At 31.9% G+C, this 19,376-nt stretch overlaps 1 protein-coding gene across 11 annotated transcripts in view; it reads right to left on the reverse strand.

Moving 5' to 3' along the window:
- Nucleotides 1–19,376, reverse strand: part of KIF21A (kinesin family member 21A) — a 150,425-nt gene that overhangs the window by 83,575 nt on the left and 47,474 nt on the right. For all 11 annotated transcript variants that reach the window (XM_074194842.1, XM_074194843.1, XM_074194845.1 and 8 more), the window contains exons 4-10: nt 17,499–17,648; nt 16,794–16,928; nt 13,995–14,162; nt 11,988–12,103; nt 5,526–5,721; nt 4,486–4,675; nt 2,096–2,159 (exon numbers count right to left, since the gene is read on the reverse strand). In XM_074194842.1, the coding sequence (XP_074050943.1) occupies nt 2,096–2,159; nt 4,486–4,675; nt 5,526–5,721; nt 11,988–12,103; nt 13,995–14,162; nt 16,794–16,928; nt 17,499–17,648 (1,019 nt within the window). The remainder of the gene's footprint in view (nt 1–2,095; nt 2,160–4,485; nt 4,676–5,525; nt 5,722–11,987; nt 12,104–13,994; nt 14,163–16,793; nt 16,929–17,498; nt 17,649–19,376) is intronic.

Genomic DNA, 19,376 nt, shown 5'->3' on the forward strand with positions numbered 1-19,376 from the left:
TGATTAGCTTAAATGTACTCTGTTTATATTTTGAATATTTAGTTCATTGCCACCTCCATTACAAGCTTATTTCCTTGTGGGCAGGGACTGTTTCTGCATTTTTTTTTGTATCTCCAGCAATTAGTATAATGCATGGTATAAAGTATAAAACACTTAATTAGTGCTTCTTGACTTTGATTAATTCTAGTTTACAGGGTACTATATCTGAAACCATACTTTTCCTCTTCTAGAGCACAGGTTCTTAACAATTTTGGTCGTAAAAGGACCCACTCTGGCAATCTTCTGGAACCTATGAATTACTTCTTAGTATAACATTTTTTAAATCATTGAAGAACGGGGCAGCTAGGTGGCGCAGTGGATAGAGCACTGGCCTTGGAGTCAGGAGTACCTGAGTTCAAATCTGGCTTCAGACACTTAATAATTACCTAGCCGTGTGGCCTTGGACAAGCCATTTAACCACATTGCCTTGCAAAAACTAAAAAAAAAAAAAAAAAAAAAAAAAAAAAAAAATCATTGAAGAAAATGTTAAATTTCAGTTAGGGAAAATAGAGATATGACTGTTTTCTTTTCCATCCAAGTTCACAGATTCCCCTGAAATCAGTTCACAGACTAGATCACATGTTAAGAGAAACTTTGTTCTAGAACCATTATCTAAGGGAAAATAATTATTAAAAAAAAATAAAAACAGTCAAGGAAGTAGAGCAAGGATGGTTTCATACTGAAAGTTCACTTGTACAACTCTACCAAATTGATCTAGATTAAAACACACATAGAATCCTCATCAGGAAATTCAAGAAGGGAAAAAATCATTGTGAGTCATTTTTCTAGTCTGTGTCATTGTGGGAAGACAGAGGGTTTTCTGACACTAGGTATGGGATATGGCCAGAATATTCAAGTGCACCAGATAAGAAGAGGTCCCCAAAACCAGCACCAAATGACCTGATCAAACTGAAGTCTCAGCTGCTCTCTACCCAATTCCTGATGACCAATCAAGGATGACAAAGGAGGGGAACTGTACCTATTGATGACATCCTAGAATAAGAAGCAATTTTGGGGCCCTAAGCTGTGTAACAATCAAGAAGTAAATTCAAAAGCAAGCAGCAGTTGTGTGGCTAAGGCTCCAAGAGTGAATCAGGGTGCCAGTCTGAAGCTAACAAATGAAAAACCAAGGTTGATGTCTCAAGATCCTTTAAAAGGAAACAAAATTGCATGACTTCAAATGCAAAGTCCTTAGGAAAGTTGACATGTTTATTTATATGAATGTTGTTTAGATAAATAATAGATAATTTCTTAGAAGCCATTTTTCCACATAAATCATCAATATTTCTATACCACCTACAAAACTACGTAATAAGAGATGGAAAAAGAAAGACCATTTCAAAAAACTGCAGATTATAAAATACTTGGGAGACAATCTGCTATATGAACTAAAAACACAATTATAAAACATTCTTCACACAATGACAGCTCTAAACAATTAAATATTAATTTCTCATGAGCTCAAGTTAATAATAAAAATGACAATATTCTCAAAATTAATTTACCCAATGCCATAAAAATCAAGCAATCAAAGAATAATTTTACAGAGCTAGAAAAATAATAAAATTCTTCTGGAGGAATAAAAGATCAAGAATATCAAGGAATAAAAAAATGAAGGAAGGTAGTCTAGCAGTACCAGGGTCAATCTATAATACAAAGCAATAATCATCAAAATAATCTGGTACTGTATGAAAAATAAAATGCTTGACCAGTAGAATAGATTAGACACACAGCTAGCTAATGTCTGAAGCTGGTTTTCAACTCAGATCTTCCCGACTTCATGACCAGAATTCTGCCCGCCATGCTACCTAGCTACCTCAGTCTTAAAACAATATTAGAACCCAAGTCTTCTGATCCACATTCAGAGCTCCTTACACATATAAATAATAAATATACTATTTACTTTGGTTCTTAGGTGACATGACGAGGCCTGAAAGATGAAAATTCTAACATTCTGAAAAAATTATTTTCCTGTTAAAATAACTGCTTATACATAAAAACAAAATCTTTTTGAAAAGTGAATATAAACATGTATAACAATAAGACCAAGCCATACCTGAGATCTTCTATTTCTTTGATATAGTTATGGATCATATTGCTGATCTCCTCATTACCTTCCCCTGAAAAATAAAAAATAATAGAAAAATGTATTAAAAATGCCAATGAATTCTGAATATCAGCCAAATAAACCCTAGTAAAAACAAAAGTTGTTGAGTAATTTTCAAATTGAGATCAATAGCCTTAATTGAATAAATGAGTAATTATATCATTCACTAAAATGGATTATATGACTTATTTAGAGAAGGTTTTGAAATAAAAATAATTAAGGAGAGAGCTTGAGTCACAACTTGGAAAAAAGTTTGTGTCATTTAATGCATAACTCAAATAATAAATGGATGATTTAAATATGCTAAGCATATTGCCCTGTCATGACAGAGGGGCTTGTGTAGTCCAATGAAACTAGGGAACTATTCAATTCATGGTTACCCAAGAAGGAAAGGTTATAATCTAGAGTTCAGACAAAAAGTAATTCTCTAAAGAAGGAAACAGCAAACTATTACAGTAGTTGTCAAGAAAACCCTATGGACAGTATTAAAATGATGAAAGAGGTGACATCAGAAGATAAGCCCTTTAAGTCAGAATGCTACTCAGGAAGAATGAACAACTACAAGTAGCTCCAGTACAAATGACGTGACTAGGCCAAAGCCAAAAGAACAGGAAAATCAAAAGATTACATGAGAACTACATTTAACTTTGAAGCAAAGTTAAATTAGATGTGGTCAAACAGGGAATGGAAAGATTAAACAATGACATCTTGGGTAACAGGGAACTTAAAGGGATGAAAATGAATTCATTTAATTCCAATGAACTAAACATACAACTGTGGGAATAATACCTTTGGAAAAATGGAACAGCCTTCAAAATCAAGAAATTAGTACTGGGGTATAATCTCAAAAATGATTGAATGATATTTGTTCAAATCCAAGGCAAACCATTAAACATCACAACAATTCAATCAGTGAAGCTGAAGAAGTCAAACTTGTTCAGTTCTATGAAAACCAACATCTTCTAGAAATAACATAAAAAATGATGTCATAGTCATCAAAGGGGACTAGAATGCTAACACAGGAAATAAAAAGATAATTGAAATAAAAAGCAAGTTTTACCTTGGAATGCAAAATAAAGCCAGGCAGAGATTAGTAGATTTTGTTAAGATAACTCACTGGTCATGACACTATTTTTCAACAACCCAAAAGATAATTCTATACATGGATATCAACAAATGGCTAATATAAAAATCAAATTGATTATTTACTTTGCAGCCAAAGGTGAAAAACTATAAAGTCAGATAAAACAAGACTTGAAACTTACTGTGGATCAGATCATGAGTTTCCTATTGAAAATCCAGACAAATTGAAGAAAGGAGGGAAAATCATCATACTATATAGATAAGACCTGAATAGTACCCCTCAGAGATATCAAATGGAGGTGATAAATAGATTTAAGATTAGATATGGTAGACAGAATGACTGAAAGAACTATGGACAGAAGTTCACAAGAGATGAGAGTACCATACTATTTTTCTTGTCTCCTGAGGAATCCATTCATGGAGAAGAAGCAACAGTTAGAACCAAAAATGGAACATCTGATTGATTTAACACTGGAAAAGGAGTATGACAAGGTTGTATATTGTCATCCTATTAATTTAACTTATATACAAAACACATTGTGCAAAATGCCAAGCTTGATGAATCAAAAACCAGAATTAAAGTTGCTGGGAGAAATATCAATAATCTTAGATTTGCAGATGATAGTACTCAGCTGGCAGAAAGTGAAAAGGACATATAGAAACTTCTTGATGAAGATGAAAGGGAAAAGTTCAAAAACTGGTTTGAAGCTTAACACAAAAAAACCAAGACATTGGCAGCTGGTCCCATCACATCCGCACAAACAGAAGGGAGAAATGGAAACAGCTTCAGATTTTATATTCTTGGACTCAAAGACAAAGCTATGGAAAATTTGGAAAGCATACTAAAAGATAGTAACATCACCTGGCCAACATAGTCAAAGCTATAGTTTTCCAGAAGCAACGTAAGCCAGGCTGTAAAGAAAACTTAACTTGTGGAATTGACACTTTCAAATTGTGGTGTTAGAGAAAAGTTTTAACAGTTCCTTGAAGAGCAAGAAGGTCAACTCAATCAATCTCTGGAAAACACCCTGATGTTGGAAAAGAATTAAAGGCAAAAAGAAAAACAGCAGAAGATGAGATAAATAGTGTCCTGGAAACAACAAACATAAACTTGGACAGACTGAGATATGGTAGAGGACAGAAGAGTCATGGGATCATGAAGAGTCAGGGACAGAACAATAATTACAGTTTAAAGAACTATTCATGTCTTTTTATTTTCAACATACACTTTAAAAAGGAAACCAAATTCAAAATACCTGCTCTGGCAAGAATCTGGTTGGCCTGATCACTAACAAGCTGTGTTATTCGGGTTCTTAATGCATCAACTGTTTCTTGCATTGCTTTAATTCTCGCACGCAAGTTATTATTTTCAGTTTGTAGCATGGCATTCTCATGAAACATGTCATTGATACTTTCAACTCCTTCCTCATCTATAATTCTTTTACCCTGAAAAAAAATTTTCCTGTTAGATATTATACTGCAAAATAGTTTCTAAATAAGGACAAAAATTACAATGCCAAAAAATATTTAGTACTTTATACTTGACTTGAACTAGTGACATGTGTAAAAAGTATCCCCTTCCCTCAATTAAGATCTTCTATAGTGACCACAGCATTGTTATTAATATTATTCATTAGATTTTCAATGAGTTTTGTATTATTATTAATTAGAGTTAGGAAACAGGCCTATGATTTAATTGGTATAGGGATTTCCAGGGTGAAGAAACTCTCCATCAACTCAATCTGAAATTTCTCTACAATTTATAAAGATGCTTAAAACAATGAGAAGTTGAATGGCTTAGTCAAAGTCATACAGCTAGCATATCTCAAGAGAAGGACTTAAACACAAATCTTTTGCCCCAAGATCAGCTCTTTTATAGTAGTCTGCTTCTCATTATTGATAAAAATCATAATAATATAATAATTTATCTACATAATTCTTAATAGTTTAAAAAACACTTTATGATTTGCTATAAAACAGAAAATAATAATATTTATGTAGTGCTTGAAAGTTTATAATGCATTTCATGTACATTATCTCACTTTATTCCCACAACAATCTTTTAAGGTAGGCAATAGTTTTATTTCTATTCTTATTTCAAAGAAAAGTAAAATAATGGTAAAAGAAAATAAGTAACTTTAGCTTTAGCTGAATAACTATAAATGGCTACACAAACACACACACAAACACACACATAGACACAGACATAGAGTGTAGTTTCTCAATGACATTCATCTCATTCCATTTGACTTAAAATACAAATACAAAGTTAAAATACAAAAATGCACTGGCTTACAGTTTTGTACTCCATGAGTTCCATCTGAAGTCGTGTGATTTCACTACGAAGTGCATTAATTTGCTGACTGGCTCTGTCCTGATTTACCATAACCTTGTTCTTGATATTTCGAGCACGATTAGCATATTTTAGTGTATTCAAAGTCTCCATGAAATCTCTGTCTGAAGGACTGACACATGCTATCATGACTGTTTGGCTGTAAGTTACAAATATTACTTGTGTTTACTGATAGATGGAAAGGAAATCCAACATAAAAAAATAACCATTTTATAGTTCTTTTTTTTTAAATCATGCAAACAAGAAATAATTTGGCTACTATATACCAGGCACTGGTGCTGGATATTAGAAATACAAATATAAAGAAACTACTCTCACAAAGATAACATTTTAACATCACATTTTCTTCTAACAATGCAAATGGCTTCCACATCTTTAGCTCAGAAATATAAGTAATTTTTAAAATGTTAAATAAAAGAATACATTTTCCCCATCTTCACGTTTGTTTTATAAAAGCTCAGTCCGTCTTTCCAGAGTCAAGTAATGTTCATCTCCTCCATGTACTCTCCCTCATCAGTCCACTCATCTTGAACCTGTAACATTTTGTTTTGCTTTCAGGGACTTATCACTGTACTTTGGCTGAAGGTGCACATCACCATCTCTAACAGATGCGTATTTTCATTTCTATCTCCCCAGTGTCTAACACCTCCCCAGTGCTTACAATTAATGTTTGTAAATGAATTCATGTATAAGTGGAAAAGGCATAATGTGGATCTTCCAGAGAAAGTTAAAACACTGAATCAATGTTTTTATCATTACAGTACAACAATAGGTAAATTAATTTTTCTGGCATCCAAATTATATGTAATGTGAAAATGTTATTTCAGGATTCTACAGGTCCCTTAATTTTCATAAATTAAAACTGCCTAATTCAATCAACAAACATTTATTATTATTCATCAACTAAATGTTAGGCATAATGGAAGTCACTAGGATTATAAAAAAATAAGTGAGATAGGCTAAGATTTGGGTGATAGATGAGAGCGTGGTCTAGGGCAAGAGAATGGCAGGCACAGAGAGAGGGGAGGATAATCAGGGAAAGTGAGTAAACTGATCTGGCTGAAGTACAGAATATTCAAAAAAGCTAAAGTAAGGCTCCAAAGGTAAGTGAACATGCATATGGCCTCAAATAACAGAAGTTTGTATTTCAATCAGCAGGTCATGGGGAACTTTTAAAGGCTTTTGAAGGGGAAAGTAACATTATAAGACATATACATATTTGGATTTAGCAAAGTCATATTTTATAATGAGTTCTAAAAAAAAGCTTATCAAGCAGACTATTAAGAGAATACACTAAAGAGATTACAGTCTTACATTTAAGTAATATAAGCATCTGAACTTTAGATTTGGGAAATTTTAAAGATTCTAGTCAAATTACATATAGAAAACAAAAAGAACACATTGCTTTATGCACTTTGTTCTGTCTCCCTTTAAAAAATATTAGTGAAAAGAAAGGGTTGTAGTAAACATGCTCCAATTGCTATTTCTATGAAAGATAGTCACATGTGGACATTCTCATGTATTAGCAGCACTCCTACATTAAGAAAAGTACTGAATATAGTAAAACTGTTAGCAGATACTATATTCACAAGACAGAATGTAATTGATGTCTTTAAGAACTGTCAGCCAGGGGTGGCTAGGTGGTGCAGTGGATAGAGCCTCGGCCCTGGAGTCAGGAGTACCCGAGTTCAAATCCGGCCTCAAACCCTTAATAATTACCTAGCTGTGTGGCCTTGGGCAAGCCACTTAACCCCATTGCCTTGCAAAAACTAAAAAAAAAAAAGAACTGCCAGCCAACTCTGCTCATCTCAAGTGTCTTGCATATAGAGAAGACAATCAGTCACATTTCGTGAATTAATAACTGTTGATTTTTGCTTTATATGAATCAATACATTAAAATTTAATATAAGAAGTGAAGCTCAATATTTAACTAATATCAAACAAAGCATAAAATATTTGCTTATAAAAAGCTGCTCTATCAAAAGTGTAGACTCCTGTAATGGAGTATAATAAAGAATGAAGTTATGAGAGATTTCTTCTATATAATGAGGATCTTTAAATGCTTTGTTGTGCTGATTGTGTTAAGCTATAGAACACTTCTTCAAATAACATGTGACCATTCAAAAGAGAATGGTTTAGACACAGGAAAAATAAAGTTGATGAACAAGAAATACTGCTCTGATTGTTGTAGGGTAACCTTGAGAAGGAAGAATTAGAAAGGTGAAAAATAGGTGGAAGGCAGTGGGAAGACATTATAATGGTTTAAATAGAGGAGGAAATGATTGCAGTAGTATGACTAGAAAGAAGAGAATAAATGTGTGACATGTTATATGAAGTAAGAACTGAAGAATTGGCATCTTACTGAACATGGAATATGATGTGAAGAGTCTCCCTCACTGACTCCTTGTCAAAGATGATACTTCATGATAAAAATAAAACTGCCCCCATAATTGTTAATATTCACCCTTTCTTCTTCAAATTGTTTTGTATATACTTGTTTAAAAGCTGTATCACCTCAGTAAATTATAACTTCCATTTGTTTTTTCTTTTTATCCCTGGTATTTGGCACCATGCCTTATATGCAGTAAGTACTTAATAAATGCAAGTTGAATTAGAATCAAAGAAATTAAAATTTAAGATCAGAATGAAAGGACAGGACAAAAATAGTACATATGCAGGGAAAAAGAAAGCAGAGACATAAAAGTAAAACAGTGTCCTTAAAGTTTCTAACAAGGGTGACTAGTTAGAAAGTGACTCCACAAACAGACTTAGGAAAAAATAGGAACAAAGGGCAATTTCTTCTGAAGAGATAAGTTCAGATTTTGGACCTATGAGTTCAACATGCTGACAGGACATATAGAAAAGGATCCCCAACAGGCAACTGTAGATGCAGAAGTAGAATTCAGAATCTGTAAGACCTGCACATAGGAATGATCACTGAACTATGAGACATATGATGATAAAAAGAAAAGACAGTGAAAAGAAGATGAAAAAAAGATGTAACTGTGGAAGATGTTCACGAAAAGGGAGACTAATGAAAGTAGATAAAGAAATATAATCATAAAGGAAGATGAAAACCCATTAAAAATTGATATCACAAAACTAAGGAAAATACAATATCCACGAGAAAGAGGCAAATGCTGGGGGGGGGGGGGGGGGAGAAGGGTCAAAGAAGGAGTGAGAAAATAGCATTAAATATAAAAATTTAGGTGATACTGATGACTTTTGAAAGAGCCATTTCCAAAGACTGATGGAAAAGAAAGCTACATTAAGATGTTAAGGATTAAATGAATTGGTGAGAATATATTACTCAAACACCAGCTATTATTTCCAACTTAGCTTTGAACAGGAAGAGATATAAAAGCCCAAAGTTTATGGTAAATATGTCAAAGGAATTATTTAAATAATAAAAGACCTCTTCCTTTTGGTAGGCAATATCAAAGGAGTCTACTGAAGATAAGAGGGAGTGATTAACTTGTCAAACTTTCCAAAGAAAGAGCAGTTGACAAGATCAGTCTGAAGTATCAACTTTGGCAAGTATAAGAGTTACCTCAACTAAGACTTGAACCAGTAAGTCACAGAAAGTTCTGAGATATGGAAAAGGGAGATGAAGAAATGCATGATCAATAGTCGCAATTTTCTCAATAGAATAGGTTGCTTGCTTGACAACTGGTAGAAGTTTGATGAAAAACACAAAATCCCAGTAAAACTGTAGAATCAAATAGTAAGAGAAAAATAAAATGAATTGGCATGCAGGGATGAGGAACATGTTAAATTAGTATGAACTTGTAGTATACCCAAACCAGCACAGTAGATACCTCCTATTGAAGTGGAAGGATATAAAGCAATTTTACTTAGCTGTGCCTGCTTAAATTGTGAAGGCACAATCTCCTAGAAAACCCATCTTGTGAATTCTTATAATATTCCATATGACTATGAGACCTCTTTAAATATTCCATATGATTGTAATATCTTTCTTTGTATCCTCAGATAAAAAGCTTAGCTGCTTTCTGGTATATGGTAGACAATTAATATACTTAAATATGAACTGTAATGACTGATGGGAAACTTTTAAAAATTTGTTAAAACTAAAAAATTTATATGGAATTAATATAAAATCCAATTGATGGTTTTTATATGTTTGAAAAAATAATCTTTTCACAAGGTCAGAAAATTAAACTGGCTTGATTTATTTTTTAATTAAGAGAAATCTATTTTCTCTCCCATTCACTACCCCACTGAAAAAAAAATAAAATCCCCTTTACAAAAATGCACCCTCATTTTCTGTGTTCATATACACACACACATATATGTGTGTATACATATATATCTATATATATCTATATATATCTATATATATCTATCTATATCTATCTATATCTATATCTATCTATCTATATCTACATATATATATATATATATATATATATATATATATATATATATATATCTCACTCTGCACCCTGAATCCACTGTCTCTATCAGTAGGTGGATATTATGTTTCATCATCAGAATTCTGGAATCTTGGAAGTTTGTACATAGATCATAGTTCTTATAACTTTCAAATATGTCTGTCTGTGATTGTTCAGTCACTTCAGTCATATCTGACTCTTCATAATCCCATTTGGGGTTTACTTGGCAAAAATTCTAGAATGATTTATCATTTTCTTCTCCAGCTCATTTTTTACAGCTGATGAACTGAGGCAATAAGGGGTTAACTGACTTGTCCAGGATCACTCAGTTAGTAGCTGATATCAGATTTGAGCCTTCCTGACCTCAGATTGGTATTCTCTCAAATGAGGACCCAAACTACCCTAAGGTGATGCTATTCTTCTATAAATTGTTCCATTTCTGTCCATTTTATTCTTTATCAGTTTATAAAAACCTTATTCTTCTCATTCTTCAACTTCACTTTCTATCAATTAATACAAGTTTTTCTATGTCTCTTTACAAAAGCATCTACTTCATTTCTTAGAGCACAATGTAATCAATCGCATTTCCATATGACAATTTCATTAGCTTAATGTCTGATTTTTGCAACTATCCTCCCCTGGCATACACATAAATGTGCTATAAAAGTTTTTACACTTTTAGGTCCTCTTCCTTTTAATTCATTTAACAAGTATAAACTTAGCAATGGTACAGTTGAGTAGAAAGGTATGCACTGCTTGATAACTTTTGATATACAACACCAAATTACTTTACAGAATGGTTAGACTCATTCACAACTCCACTAAGGATGAATCAATATACCTATTTCCACACAGTCCTAACATTTGTCATTTTTCCTTAATCTTTGCCAATCTGATAAGTATTAGGTAAAACTCAAAATGGTTTTAATTTGCATTTTTCTTATTAGTGAAAGAGAATTTTTTTCACATCTGATTTTATGAGAAAGGATTCTAATTTGTAATTCATTACATATTATATTCACTCTTGCTTTCAGAACATATACAATTCAGCATTCTAAGAAGTTACTTTAATTCCTATATTTTCTAGTTTTTTTAACAAAAATAGGGGTTTTGTTACATGATTTTAATTATTGATTAATCATATTTTGTTGATTTTATTAATGTTGTTAATAAGAATTGAGAAATTATGAGAGAAATAAAATATTGTCTATATTCAAGGAGGAAATGAGATGTTGAGAGGGAGAAAGATTTGAGATAACTTCCAGACCATAAAAGTAATTATAAAAGGAACAAAGAAATAAAAAAGATACTTTGGATACTCTGATAATATTGAAGTGAACTGAAAAATAAAAACAATAAAGATGAGTTGTAAAAATCTTTCTATATCAAATAGGATTCAAAACAAATGAGTTGAAACTGCCTATGAATGCCTATTTTTCTAAATAAAATAAAATTTAATTTTAAAAGTTTTCATTAAACTTCTTTAAAGAAGTTTGTGAGAAGAGTTAACCAGATCATTTCTCAAAGTTCAAAATTTTGTTATTACCATATTTTGTAAATATGTAGTTATACTTGCTTTAAAATAAACTTTAGTTAAAAACAATCATTTTCCTAGATAATAGGATACTTAAGAAAAACATGTAATATTTTATTTATGCAAAAACTAGAAATAAAAATTCAGCACAAACTTCTTAGTTATGGAAATGTTCTCAACAGACAACATATTAATGTGATCAAACATGTTTGATGACAGGAAACAGAGAAGCACAAAGGAGTAAGAACCAGTTAAAGCAAGTTAATAACTACATTTTATGAGACCTACACGAAGAAGTTTATCTCAAACTCTGTCCAAAAAGTAGCAAAAAAAGTAATCAAATACAATCACTTTGCAAAACTGCTTTCTAAATAACTCCCAGTGGCTCATTTAATGAATAACTGAAACCAAGCACTTATTAAGTAAGAAATATATAAGAAAAGTGTTTATTTTTCATACCTGTTACCCCCAAGGGAATCCTGCAGTAGTCTTGTTAGTTTAGAGTCCCTATATGGTACATGAGTGGCTCTTTTACTTTTATCTCCCAATGCACTTATAACATTTCCAAGTGCCAACTTTAAAAAAAGAAAAAGATGCAAAACTATATAATTACAATTTACTTCAAAGGAACTATGCATGTATGGAAAATAAGATTAAAAACTGGTTGCAACAATTTTTAAAAATATAAAGAATTTCTTCTATAGAATCCACTAAGCAGGATACCATCCTAAATGACATATGTAAAAATAATAAATTTCCATTAAAATAAGGCTCTTAAAATAGAATCATTTCACTGGTGATGTTTAAAAATTTAAAGAATTACTTTTTAAAAGTCATTAACTCACAATGCTAAGCTGGAAGGGACTTCAGAGATCTTGCAGTTCAATTCTCTTGTAGTTCAATACTGACACTAAGCTTCTCCTTTCATGACTACAACTATCAGAATGTAGCAAAACAGGTCCATTGTAAACACTGAAGGACTGGCCACATTAATGATTAATTCTATTGAATTTATGACCTTATTTTTGTTGTTAAATATTTATTAAATTCATAAGATGAATGCATGTCTGCATGTCTCTCCCTTATCTCATCAGCTTTCCCCTTTCAAGCTATAATAGCACAGAATTGTCTATTGCTTAGTGGCCATACCCCCTCAATAAAAGAAATAAAAAAATCATTTTCATTCCTGAGACAGAGTAAAAAAAGATGGTAGATAGATAGATAGATAGATAGATAGATAGATAGACAGACAAAAAGACAGATAAATATTTATATATATATATATATATATATATTGGTGACTATTCCTAACAATGGACCTCTCGAACTTATAGCTCATTTCAAAAGACTTTGGAATGATCAAAATCCTAAACCTAAAACATCACCAGAAGTGTTACAAATTCCTATACATCTCTCCTCATCACAAAAGCAATTAAAATCATCAGCAGTTTCTGTAGCAGCTATCTTCTTGCTGTGCAAATGGTACCAATGTTGCTGTTCCTTGGAAATTCACCACAATTATAAAAATGCAAGATCATAATCTTTCTTCTCAGTTCAGTGTTCAAATCTGATGTTTAGATCATTAAATTGGATATAAAGATATAAAGTCTGGCTTCCCTTGTTATTCATGTAATCCAATGGATCAGAAAGCAGCCTTAGTCAACTGCTTACCCTACCAAAAAGGGATCATACCCAAGAGGCCCCAAACACAGACCTAGAGGAGAAATGAGTGATAAAGAAATGAAAGGAAGCAAAACACTTTGATATGGATAATACCTCAAACTACCAGTACTGCACAGTGATGCCATAAGTACTAAGATAGAATATCTTGTTATAGGAAAATATGTTTAATCTTGTAATCAAGTTAATAGGAATATAGTATTCATCACAAAAAAATTTTATTCTACAGGCAAAAACTTTGTACCTAAACTTTAAGGCAACCACAAACTTTACTTCAAAAATAAATGTTACTAAGTAGTACAGTATTTTCAATTACAATTTTAAAATATTTGAAAGTTATTTTTTGAAAATTATCAAAATTTGGTATAAATTCAAAGCCTACCTGAAAATTCTTCTTCCCTAGGAAATGTTCAAAATCATCAACATATTCTGATACAAATAAAAAGGATTTTTAAATAATTAATTTCCAAATAAAGTTAACTGAATTTATAATTAGGAACCACCAAGCTTATAATTAAATACACACACTGATACAAATAATTTTAATCAAAAGTAATTCTGTAATTAATAGGAAGAATAGGAATTCAACTTGAATGCTTAAATATATTTGTCACAAAATTAAATAATTTCATTTGCTAGCTGCTACCTAAAGTCCTTCAGTGATCTAAATATATAAATATTTTCATTTGGGATATTATGAATTACAAAGGAAAAGAAAGACAAAAGAAATACACTATTATATTAACAACTTAATACTTTTAATAAGGTTAACAATTTTAATCTTACTAGACCACAGTTGATGGATATGCCTTCTCTGGCCCTTTCTCCAGTAGCTCCTGTACGTTTTAATCTTTCTGATCCAGCAAGATCAACAAAATGAAACTTTGCAGTAAGAGTTTCAAATTCATTCATCTGGGATGACTCAGATATCATCTTATTATCAATTACATTTTCCTGCAATTGAGGAAATAAAAAATCCAAGAAATTTGGTTAACCTAACAATTTGTAATAATATGTACAATGTGAGAGGTAAACTGGCGTAATAGATGGAACCTCTAGTCCTGCCTTAAAATCAGAATATCTATGTGGCCTTGGACAAATCAATTAACCTCTCAATTCTTTAAGACTATAACTTGTAGAGAAGATCAGTATAAGTAAAGAGTTTCTGCATTAGTAAATCTGATACTAAACTTTGGTTTATCCCAAGGCTAAGGAATTGAAGTTTAATAACTTATATTTAGTGAAGGTCAACCTTTATCATCACTGTCTTGAAAGAATAGATAATCCAAAAATCAGTTATGGAATGAAACTTCTCCTCCTACTCCTCCACACTCCATCCCAACACACATATACACAAAATCAGTTCAAAAAAAGGATCTTTAGCCATGACTTTCTAAGAATGCCTCTGTGTGATAATTAGAAAATTCAGATTGTTGATGTTATAATTATTCTTGATGTTATGTCAGGTGGATAAGGCTAGCAGCTGTTGAGTGAATAAACTCTTGGTCTACGGCAGAGGGCCTTTAAGTTATTCTTCTTTGGTCTTCGTAAAATTAAAGCCACCCAGAAGTTTGAGGTCCTGAAAAACTCCCCCAACTTGGGTTTCACCTCAGTTTAGTATCAGTAAAAAACACTGAGAACTTTACCACAACACATCTGCCTTAGCATCCAACCAGGGTAAGTTTCTTGCACATGAGGAAAAACTTCTTTATACTGAAGAAGTGTGTGGATATATTTTGCCTGTCTTTTGTCAGATAACAACAAAGTTCCTGATTTTACATACTGACTTATGTGCCAATTTTCTAGAATTTCCAAAGCCAGGTATTTGCTTTAAACCAAACTTTAAGAAACCAAATAAAGCATTCTGGCCTTTCCCCCAATTTGCATGGGATGAAGGAACTCCCAGAAAGACATATGCTCCCTCATCATTCACAATCTGGAGTCATAAGACCCTTAAGGATTTGCCCTGGAAGGAAGAGTGCCCTTGTATCCATTATGGATTCCAAATTTCAAAATCCTAGCTAAAAAAACATGTCCTAGAAGCCAGAAGACTTCCATTTCAGTGAAATGGAAATCTGATTTTCCTATTTAAATGATAAGGTTAAAAAGTAGTTTCTATGACCCCTTCTTGTGCTAAGTCTTTGAATCTGTATTTTTTGACTACGTTCAACTCACAATTTCTTTTATTTTCCCTTATCATTCCCTTTGCCTCAATTTCAATAAAAGTTGAATGTGCCTTCCTTTGTGTGTTTTCAGCAAGTTATTTCAGCAAGTTATGAGGTGCTATGATCATTTTAAATAGGGAATTAGCAAATGATCCTCTTCTGAGGAAGGTAGAAAGCAAGAAAGCCTTTCTAACCAGTGGCCTGTAGTGTTTGCACTGTTTACTCCCAGTGCAAAAATCCTGGTTTAAAGCCTATAATTCTCAAGCCTATGGTTAATGTCTGCATGCTACAAGACTATTTGGATATGAGCCTATTTTAATAACTGAAAATTATAAACCTCTTATAAAGCTAATCAATTATTTCTCTCTAGAAGGTTTAAGTGCTTAATTATATTTGTTTTTAACAAGGCTAGAATAGAATTTGGCAAAACATGATTGAGACAATAAATCCTATGTAATAATGTAATAATCCATGTTGAAGATACAATTATGCTTCTAGTCACCTAGATTTACTATTTTAAAAGTATTTTTGTCTCTTTTCTCTACCTTACTTTTATCTTGTTGATTCTACCTCCACAATTCATCTTGTATATAACCTCTTTTTCCACATTTACACAACCACAAACTTAATTCTGTTCCTTGCTTCAATAACTGCAATAGCCTCTTTAAAAAATGGTCTCCAAGCTAGTTTCTTTACTCCCTAATCCAGCTGCCAAATTTACATTTCTAAAACATAGTTCGCATTACATTCACTTGGTTAAAAAAAAAAAAGAAAAAGAAAAAGATCACCCTTTTTATCTGTAGAAAATATTCTTTTGTTTGGCTTATAAAGCTTTTCACAATATAGCTCCAGGATACCTTTCTAATCATATTGCAAAAGCACATTTTTTCCCCCTCAGCCCTTATATTCTGGCCAAACTGGCCACCCTGTTGCTTAACAGTCAATACATTCTATCTCTAATCTTGATGCTTTTGTAAAAGCATTCAGATGTTGGTCATGCCTGGAATATACTACCTTTTCACCTCTTTCCTGCAGAATACCTAACGTCTTCAAAGTTCATATCCAAGTGCTAACAGGAAACCTACTCTGATCTCCCCAGTTGCTAGTGCTCCTCTCCACAAGAAAATGGGCATATATTTTATAATTTTCTATATGCATGTTGTGTTCCTTAAAGCAAACAGAAGCCCACTGGGGAAAAAAAACTTTCAATATTGCATTTATATTTCTATACTAGTAACAATATCCTTATGCAGCACTTTAGAGTTAAGATAATGTAATCTCAATTGATGTTTATAACAAAAGATAGGCATTCATCCAATTGCCTAATACAGTACTTGGCAAATACTGAATAATTTAGAGGAAAATCATATTTAAATTTAAGGAAACCAATGAATTTGAGAAATTAGAAACAGAAACTTACAGCATCTATTTTGGGACACACTCTGGTCTGACATAAGTGAATGGTAAAAATGGCATGTGAACGAGAGCTTTGCACATTCATCTGAGTACTTGCAGTGGTTCGAGATAAAGCACCCAGCTTTAAACACTGCATCATCTAGAAAAGGGGTAGAAAAAGAAAAGAATAACATTTGACCAATATTTAAATGAGTTACAATACAACAAAGATTTTTCTTAACTGGTTAAACCCATCATATTTACTGATCTATAGGATACAATTGATGATACTGTTTTACCTCCTTATTGTAAGGGCAGTGGATCTTTGAGATTAAATTTGAAGTTCAATAGCATATTATTTTAATAGAATAAAACCTTGTAAATTTTACTTGGTCAATATTTATTGGCATTTGCTCTTTTATTCCAAAATTTTCAACTAATAAGGCTTTTGCACTGATTGAAAATATATATATGCATGTCTGTGAATACACACACACACACACACACACACACACACACACACATATTTTTTGCTAATTTTTTAAAATGTTTCACAGTAGTCTCCTTTAAGGTATCACAATAGTACTAATATTATGACAGCAAATTCAAGCAAAAGGATTCTAGTTCTCATACTTCAACTCATCTATTTATTAAAAAGCAACAATCATAATTCAGTACACAGTCTACAGTTTTGAATATAAAAGCTTTATAAATGTTCTATAGTCATTACCTCTGATTCTGTATTCACACTACGTGTTGTAACTCCCACGGTATAAATTCCTCCAGTTGAGTCTTCATGGATTCGTATATTTGACTTTTTGTTTTTTGCATCAATGTCACGTGTGGTATCAAAGAGGTCAAGAACCTCTTCATTATAAAGCTAGCAAAGGAAATTAATGTAAAATGTTAGTCTTGATGAAAATTTACTTTTATACTGCAAAATTCCTTTTTGAAAACTACTTATCACTCAGCTATTTATAATACCCTTTTTAAAGATAAGGCAAATAAAAGTAAAATAAACTCTACCAGAAAACAATATTTACAAAAGTAATCATTTAAGGGGCAGCTAGGTGGTAAGTGGACAGAGCACCGGCCTTGGAGTTAGGTGGACCTGAGTTCAAATGTGACATCAGACACTTAATAATTGCCTAGTTGCGTGACCTTGGACAAATCACTTAACCCCCACTGCCTTGAAAAAACAAAAGAACAAAACAAAAGTAATCATTTAAGATGCATAATATGCAAAACCTCAAATGACTTTTTAGATAAAAACAGAGGCAAAAGGTAAAGATTAAGGTAAAAAAATATGCTAACTGGAGTAAATAAAAATCAAAGCTTGTTAGATATGCTTTTTTTTTACCATATAGGGAAAATACCTCACTTTTCCCATACCCTGAAAAACGACTTAAGACACTTAATATTGCCATTAGCTTAATAATTGACAAAGTAAGGATATTGTGAAAGCTGCAAATTTTCATCATGCAGGTCCCAGTAAATGAAAATGTATTTAGGAGCAATAAGTTTATCTACAGTTCTAAAAAATTTAATATGTCTCAGCTGAAGATTCTTTCTTTTAGAGGATTTAGAAATTATCAGCAATATTATCTCTTAGAATGAATAATTCAGAATATCACAATCAGAATAACATAACATAGCATTTTAATATAAGCTACTTCCTTGCTAAAACACTTAAACTAAATTTAGTGTAGGTGTTTGGATCATGCATGATATTTGTTTAATTTGTGACTTGTATATTTAACTATGAAAATGGTGAAATATGAAGGGATCTTGCTAAAATAATTTTAGAAGTGTTCGTTTAAATGAGAAATGAGATCCATTTTTATGAATCAATAAATTCCTTTATATGGGGACCAAAACAGGAGATATTTAATTCAAAATTCCTAGCAAATAATAAAAAATAATAAGGTTAAGTGCAATTGATACTTTTTTTGATAGATCCATGAACTAATCAAAATGGGTATTGTCTCCATATACTTCACTACACCTTCTCATCCTGGGCAATTCTTAACCAAGTTTTTCTGAACATTTCTCTTCATGGAGAATCTAATATTCAGAAGGCTTTGTTTTTAAATTATATTTTGTAGAAATTAGCATAGTATCAATCTAATTTGCTTTACTTTGCTACATGATAGACCCTGCTTTTCTGGACCATGTGATGAATTTTTCACTACTTTTCATGTGCAAGCCCTCACTGGTATATTGTACAATTTATTTCTGGAATTTTGATTCTTCTGAATTTGTAGTATTCCACAATTCAGAGTCATATAGTTTAAAAGTTGAAGTTTCAAGGCAATAAACAACTTAACATCATTGAAAGAAAAACTGAATCAAAAGCAAAAACAAAACAACCCACTGAATTACAACAATAAATATTTACCATGTACTGGGCTCTGGATTAATCATTTTACAATTAAAATGTAATTTGATCCTTATTGTATTTTAAACACTAATTGAATTATAAATTTTTTATTTTTTCAATTAACAAAAATCCACCTTTTATCCCTCTAAATGAAACCCTCACTCCTTCTCCCAACTGAGAAAGAAAGAAAACAAATATTTCACTGCAAACCTATAATCAAGGAAATAA

The sequence above is a fragment of the Macrotis lagotis genome, chromosome 7 (assembly GCF_037893015.1).
Source record: "Macrotis lagotis isolate mMagLag1 chromosome 7, bilby.v1.9.chrom.fasta, whole genome shotgun sequence".
Lineage (NCBI taxonomy): Eukaryota > Metazoa > Chordata > Mammalia > Peramelemorphia > Peramelidae > Macrotis > Macrotis lagotis.